Raw genomic sequence first — 15,789 nt, 5'->3', positions numbered from 1 at the left:
GTGTACAGACATGGGAACTCAGCACAGGGATGGTGGGAACCCCTCATAATGGGCAAGGCAGGTGTACAGACCCGGGAACTGGGCACAGGGATGGTGGGAACCCTTCATAATGGGCAAGGCTGGTGTACAGCTCTAGAAATCCAATACAAGGATGGTGGGAACTCTTCAGCATCTACCAAACACAAACCTCAGTTCCATGTGGACTGACCCTTTCAAATTTTAGTCTGAGTGAGCTGCTTCTGAGTAAAATACAAAGTCTTCCTTTGTTCCTCACCTGGACCTTGTCTGTGCTCTCCATAACCACGTTCTCCCTCTTCCAGGAGACCACTGGTTGTGGGTTTCCATAAGCCAGGCAGGTGAGCGTCAATGTATCTCCAACACGCACTTCCACGGTCATTGGTGGAGTCTCACGAAAAGCTGGCGGGGCTGTAAAAAGAAAAAATAAGTTCATAAACTGTACCCTGTACCAAACCCTGACATGAAAAAACAGTGTCATGGCAAACAAGGAGCACTAGGGCCACCAATGTCCCCTTTCTCCTGTGCTTTCCACCTTTCCAACCATGGGTCACCAACTTCCCCCTTCTTCTTTGCTTTCCACCTTTCCAACCATGTGTCACCAACTTCCCCCTTCTCCTGTGCTTTCCAACCATGTGTCACCAACGTCCCCCTTCTCCTGTGCTTTCCACCTTTCCAACCATGGGTCGCCAACTTCCCCCTTCTCCTTTGAATGAATGAATGAAATACTTATATAGCGCACAATGCGAACTGAATCGCCTCTAGGCTTTCCACCTTTCCAACCATGGGTCACCAACGTCCCCCTTCTCCTGTGCTTTCCACCTTTCCAACCATGGGTCGCCAACTTCCCCCTTCTCCTTTGAATGAATGAATGAAATACTTATATAGCGCACAATGCGAACTGAATCGCCTCTAGGCTTTCCACCTTTCCAACCATGGGTCGCCAACTTCCCCCTTCTCCTGTGCTTTCCACCTTTCCAACCATGTGTCACCAAACTTCCCCCTTCTCCTGTGCTTTCCAACCATGGGTCACCAACTTCCCCCTTCTTCTTTGCTTTCCACCTTTCCAACCATGTGTCACCAACTTCCCCCTTCTCCTGTGCTTTCCAACCATGGGTCACCAATGTCCCCCTTCTCCTGTGCTTTCCAGCTTTCCAACCATGTGTCACCAACGTCCCCCTTCTCCTGTGCTTTCCACCTTTCCAACCATGGGTCGCCAACTTCCCCCTTCTCCTGTGCTTTCCACCTTTCCAACCATGGGTCGCCAACTTCCCCCTTCTCCTGTGCTTTCCAACCATGGGTCACCAACTTCCCACTTCTCCTGTGCTTTCCAACCATGGGTCACCAATGTCCCCCTTCTTCTTTGCTTTTCACCTTTCCAACCATGTGTCACCAACGTCCCCCTTCTCCTGTGCTTTCCACCTTTCCAACCATGGGTCGCCAACTTCCCCCTTCTCCTTTGCTTTCCACCTTTCCAACCATGGGTCAACCAATATCCCCCTTCTCCTGTGCTTTCCACCTTTCCAACCATGGGTCGCCAACTTCCCCCTTCTCCTTTGCTTTCCACCTTTCCAACCATGGGTCAACCAATGTCCCCCTTCTCCTGTGCTTTCCACCTTTCCAACCATGGGTCGCCAACTTCCCACTTCTCCTGTGCTTTCCAGCTTTCCAACCATGGGTCGCCAACTTCCCACTTCTCCTGTGCTTTCCAACCATGGGTCACCAATGTCCCCCTTCTTCTTTGCTTTTCACCTTTCCAACCATGTGTCACCAACTTCCCCCTTCTCCTGTGCTTTTCACCTTTCCAACCATGTGTCACCAACTTCCCCCTTCTCCTGTGCTTTCCACCTTTCCAACCATGTGTCACCAACTTCCCCCTTCTCCTGTGCTTTCCAACCATGGGTCACCAATGTCCCCCTTCTTCTTTGCTTTCCACCTTTCCAACCATGTGTCACCAACTCCCCCCTTCTCCTGTGCTTTCCAACCATGGGTCACCAATGTCCCCCTTCTCCTGTGCTTTCCACCTTTCCAACCATGTGTCACCAACTTCCCCCTTCTCCTGTGCTTTCCAACCATGGGTCACCAATGTCCCCCTTCTTCTTTGCTTTCCACCTTTCCAACCATGTGTCACCAACTCCCCCCTTCTCCTGTGCTTTCCAACCATGGGTCACCAACTTCCCCCTTCTCCTGTGCTTTCCAACCATGTGTCACCAACGTCCCCCTTCTCCTGTGCTTTCCACCTTTCCAACCATGGGTCGCCAACTTCCCACTTCTCCTGTGCTTTCCACCTTTCCAACCATGGGTCACCAACTTCCCACTTCTCCTGTGCTTTCCAACCATGGGTCACCAACGTCCCCCTTCTCCTGTGCTTTCCACCTTTCCAACCATGTGTCACCAACGTCTCACCTCTCCTGTGCTTTCCAGCTTTCCAACCATGGGTCACCAACTTCCCACTTCTCCTGTGCTTTCCAACCATGGGTCACCAACGTCCCCCTTCTTCTTTGCTTTCCACCTTTCCAACCATGTGTCACCAACTTCCCACTTCTCCTGTGCTTTCCACCTTTCCAACCATGTGTCACCAACTTCCCCCTTCTCCTGTGCTTTCCACCTTTCAAACCATGGGTCGCCAGCTTCCCCCTTCTCCTGTGCTTTCCACCTTTCCAACCATGGGTCGCCAACTTCCCCCTTCTCCTGTGATTTCCAACCATGGGTCACCAATGTCCCCCTTCTTCTTTGCTTTCCACCTTTCCAACCATGTGTCACCAACTTCCCCCTTCTCCTGTGCTTTCCACCTTTCCAACCATGGGTCACCAACTCCCCCCTTCTCCTATGCTTTCCAACCATGGGTCACCAATGTCCCCCTTCTCCTGTGCTTTCCAGCTTTCCAACCATGGGTCACCAACTTCCCCCTTCTCCTGTGCTTTCCAACCATGTGTCACCAACGTCCCCCTTCTCCTGTGCTTTCCAGCTTTCCAACCATGGGTCACCAACTTCCCACTTCTCCTGTGCTTTCCAACCATGGGTCACCAACGTCCCCCTTCTCCTGTGCTTTCCACCTTTCCAACCATGTGTCACCAACGTCTCACCTCTCCTGTGCTTTCCAGCTTTCCAACCATGGGTCACCAACTTCCCACTTCTCCTGTGCTTTCCAACCATGGGTCACCAACGTCCCCCTTCTTCTTTGCTTTCCACCTTTCCAACCATGTGTCACCAATGTCCCCCTTCTCCTGTGCTTTCCAGCTTTCCAACCATGGGTCACCAACTTCCCACTTCTCCTGTGCTTTCCACCTTTCCAACCATGGGTCGCCAACTTCCCCCTTCTCCTGTGCTTTCCAACCATGGGTCACCAACTTCCCCCTTCTCCTGTGCTTTCCACCTTTCCAACCATGGGTCGCCAACTTCCCCCTTCTCCTGTGCTTTCCAACCATGGGTCACCAACTTCCCACTTCTCGTGTGCTTTCCAACCATGGGTCACCAATGTCCCCCTTCTTCTTTGCTTTTCACCTTTCCAACCATGTGTCACCAACGTCCCCCTTCTCCTGTGCTTTCCACCTTTCCAACCATGGGTCGCCAACTTCCCCCTTCTCCTTTGCTTTCCACCTTTCCAACCATGGGTCAACCAATATCCCCCTTCTCCTGTGCTTTCCACCTTTCCAACCATGGGTCGCCAACTTCCCCCTTCTCCTTTGCTTTCCACCTTTCCAACCATGGGTCAACCAATGTCCCCCTTCCCCTGTGCTTTCCACCTTTCCAACCATGGGTCGCCAACTTCCCACTTCTCCTGTGCTTTCCACCTTTCCAACCATGGGTCACCAACTTCCCACTTCTCCTGTGCTTTCCAACCATGGGTCACCAACGTCCCCCTTCTCCTGTGCTTTCCACCTTTCCAACCATGTGTCACCAACGTCTCACCTCTCCTGTGCTTTTCAGCTTTCCAACCATGGGTCACCAACTTCCCACTTCTCCTGTGCTTTCCAACCATGGGTCACCAACGTCCCCCCCTTCTTCTTTGCTTTCCACCTTTCCAACCATGTGTCACCAATGTCCCCCTTCTCCTGTGCTTTCCAGATTTCCAACCATGGGTCACCAACTTCCCACTTCTCCTGTGCTTTCCACCTTTCCAACCATGTGTCACCAACTTCCCCCTTCTCCTGTGCTTTCCACCTTTCAAACCATGGGTCGCCAACTTCCCCCTTCTCCTGTGCTTTCCACCTTTCCAACCATGGGTCGCCAACTTCCCCCTTCTCCTGTGCTTTCCAACCATGGGTCACCAATGTCCCCCTTCTTCTTTGCTTTCCACCTTTCCAACCATGTGTCACCAACTCCCCCCTTCTCCTGTGATTTCCAACCATGGGTCACCAATGTCCCCCTTCTCCTGTGCTTTCCAGCTTTCCAACCATGGGTCACCAACTTCCCTCTTCTCCTGTGCTTTCCAACCATGGGTCACCAACGTCCCCCTTCTCCTGTGCTTTCCAGCTTTCCAACCATGGGTCACCAACTTCCCACTTCTCCTGTGCTTTCCACCTTTCGAACCATGGGTCACCAACTTCCCACTTCTCCTGTGCTTTCCAACCATGGGTCACCAACGTCCCCCTTCTCCTGTGCTTTCCACCTTTCCAACCATGTGTCACCAACGTCTCACCTCTCCTGTGCTTTCCAGCTTTCCAGCTTTCCAACCATGGGTCACCAACTTCCCACTTCTCCTGTGCTTTCCAACCATGGGTCACCAACGTCCCCCTTCTTCTTTGCTTTCCACCTTTCCAACCATGTGTCACCAATGTCCCCCTTCTACTGTGCTTTCCAGCTTTCCAACCATGGGTCACCAACTTCCCACTTCTCCTGTGCTTTCCACCTTTCCAACCATGGGTCGCCAACTTCCCCCTTCTCCTGTGCTTTCCAACCATGGGTCACCAACTTCCCCCTTCTCCTGTGCTTTCCACCTTTCCAACCATGGGTCGCCAACTTCCCCCTTCTCCTGTGCTTTCCAACCATGGGTCACCAACTTCCCACTTCTCCTGTGCTTTCCAACCATGGGTCACCAATGTCCCCCTTCTTCTTTGCTTTTCACCTTTCCAACCATGTGTCACCAACATCCCCCTTCTCCTGTGCTTTCCACCTTTCCAACCATGGGTCGCCAACTTCCCCCTTCTCCTTTGCTTTCCACCTTTCCAACCATGGGTCAACCAATATCCCCCTTCTCCTGTGCTTTCCACCTTTCCAACCATGGGTCGCCAACTTCCCCCTTCTCCTTTGCTTTCCACCTTTCCAACCATGGGTCAACCAATGTCCCCCTTCTCCTGTGCTTTCCAGCTTTCCAACCATGGGTCGCCAACTTCCCACTTCTCCTGTGCTTTCCAACCATGGGTCACCAATGTCCCCCTTCTTCTTTGCTTTTCACCTTTCCAACCATGTGTCACCAACTTCCCCCTTCTCCTGTGCTTTCCACCTTTCCAACCATGTGTCACCAACTTCCCCCTTCTCATGTGCTTTTCACCTTTCCAACCATGGGTCGCCAACTTCCCACTTCTCCTGTGCTTTCCACCTTTCCAACCATGTGTCACCAACTTCCCCCTTCTCCTGTGCTTTCCACCTTTCCAACCATGGGTCGCCAACTTCCCCCTTCTCCTGTGCTTTCCAACCATGGGTCACCAATGTCCCCCTTCTTCTTTGCTTTCCACCTTTCCAACCATGTGTCACCAACTCCCCCCTTCTCCTGTGATTTCCAACCATGGGTCACCAATGTCCCCCTTCTCCTGTGCTTTCCAGCTTTCCAACCATGGGTCACCAACTTCCCTCTTCTCCTGTGCTTTCCAACCATGGGTCACCAACGTCCCCCTTCTCCTGTGCTTTCCAGCTTTCCAACCATGGGTCACCAACTTCCCACTTCTCCTGTGCTTTCCACCTTTCGAACCATGGGTCACCAACTTCCCACTTCTCCTGTGCTTTCCAACCATGGGTCACCAACGTCCCCCTTCTCCTGTGCTTTCCACCTTTCCAACCATGTGTCACCAACGTCTCACCTCTCCTGTGCTTTCCAGCTTTCCAGCTTTCCAACCATGGGTCACCAACTTCCCACTTCTCCTGTGCTTTCCAACCATGGGTCACCAACGTCCCCCTTCTTCTTTGCTTTCCACCTTTCCAACCATGTGTCACCAATGTCCCCCTTCTACTGTGCTTTCCAGCTTTCCAACCATGGGTCACCAACTTCCCACTTCTCCTGTGCTTTCCACCTTTCCAACCATGGGTCGCCAACTTCCCCCTTCTCCTGTGCTTTCCAACCATGGGTCACCAACTTCCCCCTTCTCCTGTGCTTTCCACCTTTCCAACCATGGGTCGCCAACTTCCCCCTTCTCCTGTGCTTTCCAACCATGGGTCACCAACTTCCCACTTCTCCTGTGCTTTCCAACCATGGGTCACCAATGTCCCCCTTCTTCTTTGCTTTTCACCTTTCCAACCATGTGTCACCAACGTCCCCCTTCTCCTGTGCTTTCCACCTTTCCAACCATGGGTCGCCAACTTCCCCCTTCTCCTTTGCTTTCCACCTTTCCAACCATGGGTCAACCAATATCCCCCTTCTCCTGTGCTTTCCACCTTTCCAACCATGGGTCGCCAACTTCCCCCTTCTCCTTTGCTTTCCACCTTTCCAACCATGGGTCAACCAATGTCCCCCTTCTCCTGTGCTTTCCAGCTTTCCAACCATGGGTCGCCAACTTCCCACTTCTCCTGTGCTTTCCAACCATGGGTCACCAATGTCCCCCTTCTTCTTTGCTTTTCACCTTTCCAACCATGTGTCACCAACTTCCCCCTTCTCCTGTGCTTTCCACCTTTCCAACCATGTGTCACCAACTTCCCCCTTCTCATGTGCTTTTCACCTTTCCAACCATGTGTCACCAACTTCCCCCTTCTCCTGTGCTTTCCACCTTTCCAACCATGGGTCGCCAACTTCCCACTTCTCCTGTGCTTTCCACCTTTCCAACCATGTGTCACCAACTTCCCCCTTCTCCTGTGCTTTCCACCTTTCCAACCATGGGTCGCCAACTTCCCCCTTCTCCTGTGCTTTCCAACCATGGGTCACCAATGTCCCCCTTCTTCTTTGCTTTCCACCTTTCCAACCATGTGTCACCAATGTCCCCCTTCTCCTGTGCTTTCCAGCTTTCCAACCATGGGTCACCAACTTCCCACTTCTCCTGTGCTTTCCACCTTTCCAACCATGGGTCACCAACTTCCCACTTCTCCTGTGCTTTCCAACCATGGGTCACCAACGTCCCCCTTCTCCTGTGCTTTCCACCTTTCCAACCATGTGTCACCAACGTCTCACCTCTCCTGTGCTTTCCAGCTTTCCAACCATGGGTCACCAACTTCCCACTTCTCCTGTGCTTTCCAACCATGGGTCACCAACGTCCCCCTTCTTCTTTGCTTTCCACCTTTCCAACCATGTGTCACCAATGTCCCCCTTCTCCTGTGCTTTCCAGCTTTCCAACCATGGGTCACCAACTTCCCACTTCTCCTGTGCTTTCCACCTTTCCAACCATGGGTCACCAACGTCCCCCTTCTCCTGTGCTTTCCACCTTTCCAACCATGTTTCACCAACGTCTCACCTCTCCTGTGCTTTCCACTTTTCCATCCATGAGTCACCAACATCCCCGTTCTCTTGTGCTTTCCACCTTTCCAACCATGGGTCACCAATGTCCCCCTTCTCTTGTGCTTTCCAACCATGAGTCACATGAATCCCCCTTCTCCTGTGCTTTATGGGTCACCAATGTCCCCCTTCTCCTGTGCTTTCCACTTTTGCAACCATGGGTCAACAAAGACCCTCTGACCCTGTGCTCTCCACCGTTCCAACCATCTTCCTATCCAAACATACATATGGTCCGACAACCCTCAGACAATGGGATTGGCCACTGGGTCCATGAAAGAAACAAACAGAGGAGGGAGGCTGGGACAAGCTAACTGTTGGCAAAGGAATTGAGCACCGCTCATCTCAGAAGTGATGTGGATGTACAATGGCCAGTTGGGCGGGGTCTCCTGCAGACAGAAGGGCGTCCACCAATGGATGTTGTAGGAAATCCCTATACAGTCATATGAGAGGACATCTAGAAGGATCAAAGACTGAAACCTCAGATGAACACAAAATGTATTACACTGAAGGATCAAATAGTGCCAACGCGTTTCGGACAAAAATCACCCCTGTCATAAGGGCTACAAATAAGTGGACTAGTATGTAGCATCACAGGGGACAACAAACAAACAATGTCATAATTCATGCAACTCTATTGAAGAACAATGGCGAGGGGAGGATGGGAGGGTTTCTGCTCTACTCATTTCTTCACGTAGGAAGGTGCGGTTTTCTACAAACATTTGTTCCTGATAATGGACAGGAGTCAGGTGGATTGTTTAATCGCAAACAGAGAAATGTGAGATGACGGAAACATAGAACTGATGTCAACCAACAATGGTGTTTGAGGAACTAACCGAACCCCCAACGTGCCGGACAAACCGGGCAATCCTGATAGGTGAGAGCCGGAGCCATTGTGTGCCGGGACGGCGTCTGTTCACTACAATGTTACCTTCTATAGAAAAGCCAACCAGTCACTTTCCGTACACATCATAGAAGAGTCTATGTCTATTATGGTGCCGGGACCGGAGAAGAGACCTCCGGCAGAGCAGAGTATTTCAGGAGAGGAGAGTTATAGAGGAAGAAGCAGAGTCCTCCAGCAGAATATTTCAGGAGAGGAGAGTTATAGAGGAAGGAGCAGATTCCTCAGGCGAAGGGCAGAGTATTTCAGGAGAGGAGAGTTATAGAGGAAGGAGCAGAGTCCTCCAGCAGAGCAGAGTATTTCAGGAGAGGAGAGTTATAGAGGAAGGAGCAGAGTCCTCCAGCAGAGTATTTCAGGAGAGGAGAGTTATAGAGGAAGGAGCAGAGTCCTCCAGCAGAGTATTTCAGGAGAGGAGAGTTATAGAGGAAGGAGCAGAGTCCTCCAGCAGAGTATTTCAGGAGAGGAGAGTTATAGAGGAAGGAGCAGAGTCATCCAGCAGTGCAGAGTATTTCAGGAGAGGAGAATTAGAGGAAGGAGCAGAGTCCTCCAGCAGAGTATTTCAGGAGAGGAGAGTTATAGAGGAAGGAGCAGAGTCATCCAGCAGTGCAGAGTATTTCAGGAGAGGAGAATTAGAGGAAGGAGCAGAGTCCTCCAGCAGAGTATTTCAGGAGAGGAGAGTTATAGAGGAAGGAGCAGAGTCCTCCAGCAGTGCAAAGTATTTTGGGAGAGGAGAGTTATAGAGGAAGGAGCAGAGTCCTCCAGCACAGGGCAGAGTATTCCAGGAGAGGAGAGTTATAGAGGAAGGAGCAGAGTCCTCCAGCAGAGTATTTCAGGAGAGGAGAGTTATAGAGGAAGGAGCAGAGTCCTCCAGCAGAGTATTTCAGGAGAGGAGAGTTATAGAGGAAGGAGCAGAGTCCTCCAGCAGAGTAGAGTATTTCAGGAGAGGAGAGTTATAGAGGAAGGAGCAGAGTCCTCCAGCAGAGTATTTCAGAAGAGGAGAGTTATAGAGGAAGGAGCAGAGTCCTCCAGCAGAGCAGAGTATTTCAGGAGAGGAGAGTTATAGAGGAAGGAGCAGAGTCCTCCAGCGGTGCAGAGTATTTCAGGAGAGGAGAACATTTTTAGCCCTCCGGCGCGGTCAGAATTTTTTGGCTGTGATTTTCGGAGAGCGATGTTTTATGTCTGGGTTAGGAATGTAAAGAATGAAACTACATGAAAAGTTTCCCACCCCCCCAGCACAGAACCTCCCACCCCTGAGGGGGGCGCCGGCCGCTGCTTGATAATTACAGACATGGAAGGAGATGAGAACCCTCCTATTGGTGGGCTGGTTGTCTCTCCAACACCACCGGAGTCTGCATCCTGGAAAGGGTTAACAGGTGTCAGTGCTGGGGGCGTGGCTTCCTCGGTGGACAAGTGTTTGCACAGAGGCGGATCGTAGACATTGGAGGGAGGAGCTCCGCCCCGATCATCACATGAAATACAATGTGCTACAAAGTTACAATGTAATCTGCTTCTATTTTATATCCCCCTCCCCCCCCACCAATGCGATAATGACATTCTTTTCTAATAAAACCTCTCCGTTTCCATGACATTATTTTAATCTCTGTGATGTCATCACTGGTTCTCTGTGCTTCTCTATGCAATGCAGGCAGATCGTGGCTGGTGGGAGGAACCTTTATAATTAATCAAAGCTGTGTAATATTAAGGACACACCTACTGTATCCAGACCGGCCCTCGCACTGCATAGCCGATAGCAGATTGTCCAATCAGATTGTGAGGTGCAGGAGTCCCAAACTATTACAAGAATTCATCCAGCATATCCCCAATGTGCACAGACTGAGGATTATGGTCCACAGAGGCTACCTACAGTCTGTACTGGTGTAAGGGGGGACTCCGATGGGGACCCCGGTGTAAGGGGGGAATCCGATGGGGACCCCGGTGTAAGGGGGGACTCCGATGGGGACCCCGGTGTAAGGGGGGACTCCGATGGGGACCCCGGTGTAAGGGGGGACTCCTGAGGGGGGGGGGATCGGTTGGTGGGGTAGGTCGGTTGGTAAGGGAGGGGGCGACCGGTGAGGGGGCGGTCGGTGGGGTAGGTCGGTTGATCGGTGAGGGGTCGGTTAGTGAGGGGGGGGGGTCGGTTGGTGGGGGAGGTCGGTCAGTGAGGGGGGGGGGAGGTCGGTCAGTGAGGGGGGGGGGAGGTCGGTCGGTGAGGGGGGGGGGGAGGTCGGTCGGTGAGGGGGGATCGGTTGGTGGGGGGGGGGGGGGTCGGTGAGGGAGGGGGGGAGGGGTCGGTCGCACAGTCTCTGTATCAGATGACTTCATGAACCTCTCAGTGTTTTCTTCTGTCCCTTTATTTTCAGGAAGTTTCCTCTTCACTTCACCAGCCAATCAGGGGCCGTCGTTTTGGATTCGCATAAAAACTATTTTCCCGCATTCCTTTTTTTTTTATTGCAGGAAATCTTTTTTTGCGGTGAACCTGCGTCAGCCAATTGCGAGAGCGACGCACTGAATGCCAACAGGGCCAGGAAATCTACCACCAATCAGGAGGTCTGCAGGGGGGCTCAAAGTGCCAATCAGCGAAGACTCCTTTTTTTGGGTGGGGGAGGGGGGGGGGGATTGCGTGCTCAGGGGTCAGAGGTCACCGGGAGCCTCATTACTGATCCCAATTAGTGTGCGGGAAGGAGAGCTTTTCATTCGATGTGACAGAAGAGGGGGGGGAGGTAAATGAGGGGGTAGGTGCCGGGAGCGCCCCCTGCTGTCCTCCTAAGACCCCCCCCCCACGTCCAGGATTAGACGCTGCAATGAGGTCGGTGTCGGCTCCTCGGGGCCCCTGATGAGGGTTCGCTGTATGAATGGAACACGTCAGAACACAGCAGGAGAGACGATAATCCCCGCCGGTCACACGGGACGCGCCTGCCATAACCTATAGTCAGGCCAGATATCACCGCACACCATTGGAGGAGCACAGAGCACACACAGCACACTCAGCACAGAGCACACACGGCACACTCAGCACAGAGCACACGCGGCACACTCAGCACAGAGCACACGCGGCACACTCAGCACAGAGCACACACAGCACACTCAGCACAGAGCACACACAGCACACTCAGCACAGAGCACACACAGCACACTCAGCACAGAGCACACACAGTACACTCAGCACAGAGCACACACAGCACACTCAGCACAGAGCACACACAGCACACTCAGCACAGAGCACACGCGGCACACTCAGCACAGAGCACACGCGGCACACTCAGCACAGAGCACACACAGCACACTCAGCACAGAGCACACACAGCACACTCAGCACAGAGCACACACAGTACGTTGGCACAGTTCACCAGTAATCATTTCTATATTCAGAATCCTGGGTGGTTTGGTTTTACCCATCAATGAGCTAATATAAAACTCTCTGGGCTCTCGGGGTGCTGGCACCGCCATCGGCTGGGCACAGACAAGACCCTCGTTCAGTCTGGTTGGCAGCGGCCCCCAATCTATAGTACCCCCAACACTTACATGCCAGTGCCTGACACCCTGACAAAGGATGGGCACACACAGATCTCTGCCCATTCCTCCAACAAACAATCTTTTGGTATTAGGAAGCTTGTCTGGCCACACACCATACAATCCGATTGTACAATCTCCTTCAGATAGCAGAGACTAGAGGCTGCCTCTGCTGACCTCCATCTGTGCCCATCGAGGATCCGTCATTGACCCCAACCGGGGGCCACATTACATCTCCCACCACATGGGGCCCACGGGGTATTGATGTAGGGGGACATAAAAGTCACTATCAGAATACCTCCATATATCAGGGTCTCCATCAGAGCCCCCCCCATATATCAGGGTATTCATCAGAGCCCCCCATATATATGGGTCTCCAGAGTCTCCCCATGTATCAGGGTCTCCATCAGAGTCCCCCCTTGTATCAGGGTCTCCATCAGAGTCCCCCCATGTATCAGGGTCTCCATCAGAGTCCCCCCATGTATCAGGGTCTCCATCAGAGTCCCCCCTTGTATCAGGGTCTCCATCAGAGTCCCCCCTTGTATCAGGGTCTCCATCAGAGTCCCCCTTTATAGCAGGGTCTCCATCAGAGTCCCCCCTTGTATCAGGGTCTCCATCAGAGTCCCCCCATGTATCAGGGTCTCCATCAGAGTCCCCCCATGTATCAGGGTCTCCATCAGAGTCCCCCCATGTATCAGGGTCTCCATCAGAGTCCCCCCTTGTATCAGGGTCTCCATCAGAGTCCCCCCTTGTATCAGGGTCTCCATCAGAGTCCCCCTTTATAGCAGGGTCTCCATCAGAGTCCCCCCTTGTATCAGGGTCTCCATCAGAGTCCCCCCTTGTATCAGGGTCTCCATCAGAGTCCCCCCATATATCAGGGTCTCCATCAGAGTCCCCCCTTGTATCAGGGTCTCCATCAGAGTCCCCCCTTGTATCAGGGTCTCCATCAGAGTCCCCCCTTATATCAGGGTCTCCATCAGAGTCCCCCTTTATAGCAGGGTCTCCAGAGTCCCCCCTTATATCAGGGTCTCCATCAGCGTGCCCCCATATATCAGGGTATTCATCAGAGTCCCCCCATATATCAAAGGTCTCCATCAAGTCTCCCCATACACCAGATCCCCCACCAAAGTCTGCCCTTAAGTCAAGGTCCCTCTCAGAGTCCCGCCATACATCAGAGTCCCCCCTTGCATCAGAGTCCCTATCAGAGGCCTGCCTTATATCAGCAGAACCCAGTCTCTGCTGACCACGATCCACAATTTGTGCACATTAAAAATTCTTGTAGTCGGCCATAGATTGGAGACTCCTTTACTCTACAATCTGCTTTAGATATCCCATCAGCTATCTAGTGCAAGAGCCTGGCCTGTCTTCTTATAATATCGTTTTACTAAATCTAAAAGGAGATTGTACAATCAGATTGTATCATGTATGGCCAGCTTTAGACAGATCTTCAATGATCATTCCCCCAAAAGAGCCCCCCGCCCCCAAGACCCTCAATCAGTGTATGACCGGGAACATTAAAAAAAATAGTTTTCCCCCCCACAGAGGATAAATGTCTGGATTTTCCCGTTTTTTTTGGGGGGTGGACTTACAGTTGACAGTCAGATGAATCCACGTCCCGTTCTTGAAGTCTTCGTCTCCGTGGTGACGGTCCAGGAACAGCACCCTACACTCGTACCATCCCTGGTCATCGGATCGCAGCTGGTCTATGAGCAGAGAGGCGCCTTCCTCGATACGTGTCCGGCCTGCCGAGGACGGGAAGAGAAAAAAGATACAATGTGAGTAGAAGGGATCCACCGAATCTATCCAATCAGGGGGGACCAGTGTCAGACATCTAAAGGAGATTGTACAATCAGATTGTGAGCTGTGTGGTGAGCAGATCAGTTCTAATTTTTTTTTCAAAAACAATCAGAGTATTTTCAATACTTCTAAAGGCAAACTCTTTTCTCTTTTTTTTAAATTATAATTTTTTCCCTTATTTTTTTTCGTTTTCTTTTTTTTTTCACTTTTGATCAGTTCTAAAACTTTTTCAAAAACAACGAGTGTATTTTCAATACTTCTAAAGGCAAACTCTTTTTTTTTTATACATTTTTTTCCCTTTTTTATATATTTTTTCTTTTTTTCTTTTTTTTTTCCTCTTTTCTTCTCTTTTCTTCTCTTTTTTTTTTTCCTATTTTTTCTTATTTTTTCTCTTTTTTTCTCTCTTTTTTTTCCTCTTTTCTTCTCTCTTTTTCTTTTTTTTTTCCTATTTTTTCTCTTTTTTTCTTCTTTTTTTTCTTCTTTTTCTTCTCATTTTTTCCTTATTTTTTTCCTTATTTTTTCCTTATTTTTTCCTTATTTTTTTCCTTATTTTTTCTCTTTTTTTCTCTTTTTTTCCTCTTTTCTTCTCTTTTTTTTCCCATTTTTTCTTTTTTTTTTCTTCTCTTTTTTTCTCTTTTTTCTCTTTTTTTTTCTCTTTTTTTTTTTTCTCTATTTTTCTCTTTTCCCTCTTTTTTTCTTATTTTTTTCTCTCTTTTTTTCTTATTTTTTTCTCTCTTTTTTTTCTCTTTTTTTTCTTATTTTTTTCTTTTTTTTTTCTCTTTTTTCTTTTTTTTCTCTATTTTTCTCTTTTCCCTCTTTTTTTCTTATTTTTTTCTCTTTTTTCCCCTATTTTTTTCTCTCTTTTTTTCTTCTTTTTTTTCTTCCTTTTTTTCGTTTAGGTGGACGGCCATGTCTTGGTAGGTTGGCAGTTGTGCCATACTCTTTCCATTTTCCAATGATGGATTGAACAGAGCTCTGTGAGATGATCAAAGCTTGGGAGATTTTTTTATAACCTAACCCTGCTTTATACTTCTCCACAACTTCATCCCTGACCTGTCTGGTGTGTTCCTTGGCCTTCATGATGCCGTTTGTTCACCAAGGTTCTCTAACAAACATCCGAGGGCTTCCCAGAACAGCTGTATTTATACTGAGATTAAATTACACACAGGTGGACTCTATTTACTAATTAGGTGACTTCTGAAGGCAATTGGTTCCACTAAATTGTAGTTAGGGGTATCAGAGTAAAGGGGGTGCCATACAAATGTACCCCCCTACCCACTTTTCACATATTTATCTATATAAAAATGTTGAAAACCATTTACCATTTTCCTTCCACTTCACAATTATGAGCCACTCTGTGTTGGTCTATCTCATAAAATCCCAATAAAATACATTTTACGTTTTTGGTTGTAATGTGACAAAATGTGGAAAATGTCAATGGGGTATGAATACTTTTTCAAGGCACTGTATTCCCCATACAGCCCCGGTCTGGTAGACGAGGAGTGGAGAACAACCACAGCTCAGCATTGGAAGGGAAGAATCACAGCTGGAATATGTAATGAGCCATCATGGCTGCCCCGGCATACCTATACAATTCCAACCTACAAGTAGAAGCAAGATCTTCAGATACAAGAATGCTGATTGGTACGCTTATTCCCATTACAGATTCATAAGTCCCTGCTTCATTTTTTTCCATTAATATATTCATAATTTCTTGTATATCTGAAAGCATTTCAAAAAGTTAGAGTTCCCCTTTACATCCCATGTCCCAGTAGATCCCCGCTGTAAATATGATGCTAATAAAAAGAACCTCTTATTGTTACAGAAGAAGACTTCTGGGGGGGGGGTCAATGGAAGGGTGAGGGGCGGCTGAGCCTGGGAAGTGTCCCCCGGATTATTGGATTCAGGAGGGGACGCCGGCTGACATGGG

The 15,789-nt window shown here is 50.0% G+C and overlaps 1 protein-coding gene across 1 annotated transcript in view; it reads right to left on the bottom strand.

Annotated features, from left to right (window-relative positions):
* IGSF9 (immunoglobulin superfamily member 9) overlaps positions 1-15,789 on the bottom strand; it is a 145,988-nt gene that overhangs the window by 61,084 nt on the left and 69,115 nt on the right. Inside the window, 2 exon segments of the mRNA XM_077464122.1 lie at positions 275-426; positions 13,652-13,804. Coding sequence (XP_077320248.1) covers positions 275-426; positions 13,652-13,804 — 305 coding nt within the window.

Source organism: Lithobates pipiens, unplaced genomic scaffold, assembly GCF_037356315.1.
Source record: "Lithobates pipiens isolate NorthernLeopardFrog02 unplaced genomic scaffold, aLitPip1_a1.2 Scaffold_30, whole genome shotgun sequence".
Classification (NCBI taxonomy): Eukaryota; Metazoa; Chordata; class Amphibia; order Anura; family Ranidae; genus Lithobates; species Lithobates pipiens.
This window is presented reverse-complemented; position numbering and strand designations above follow the sequence as displayed.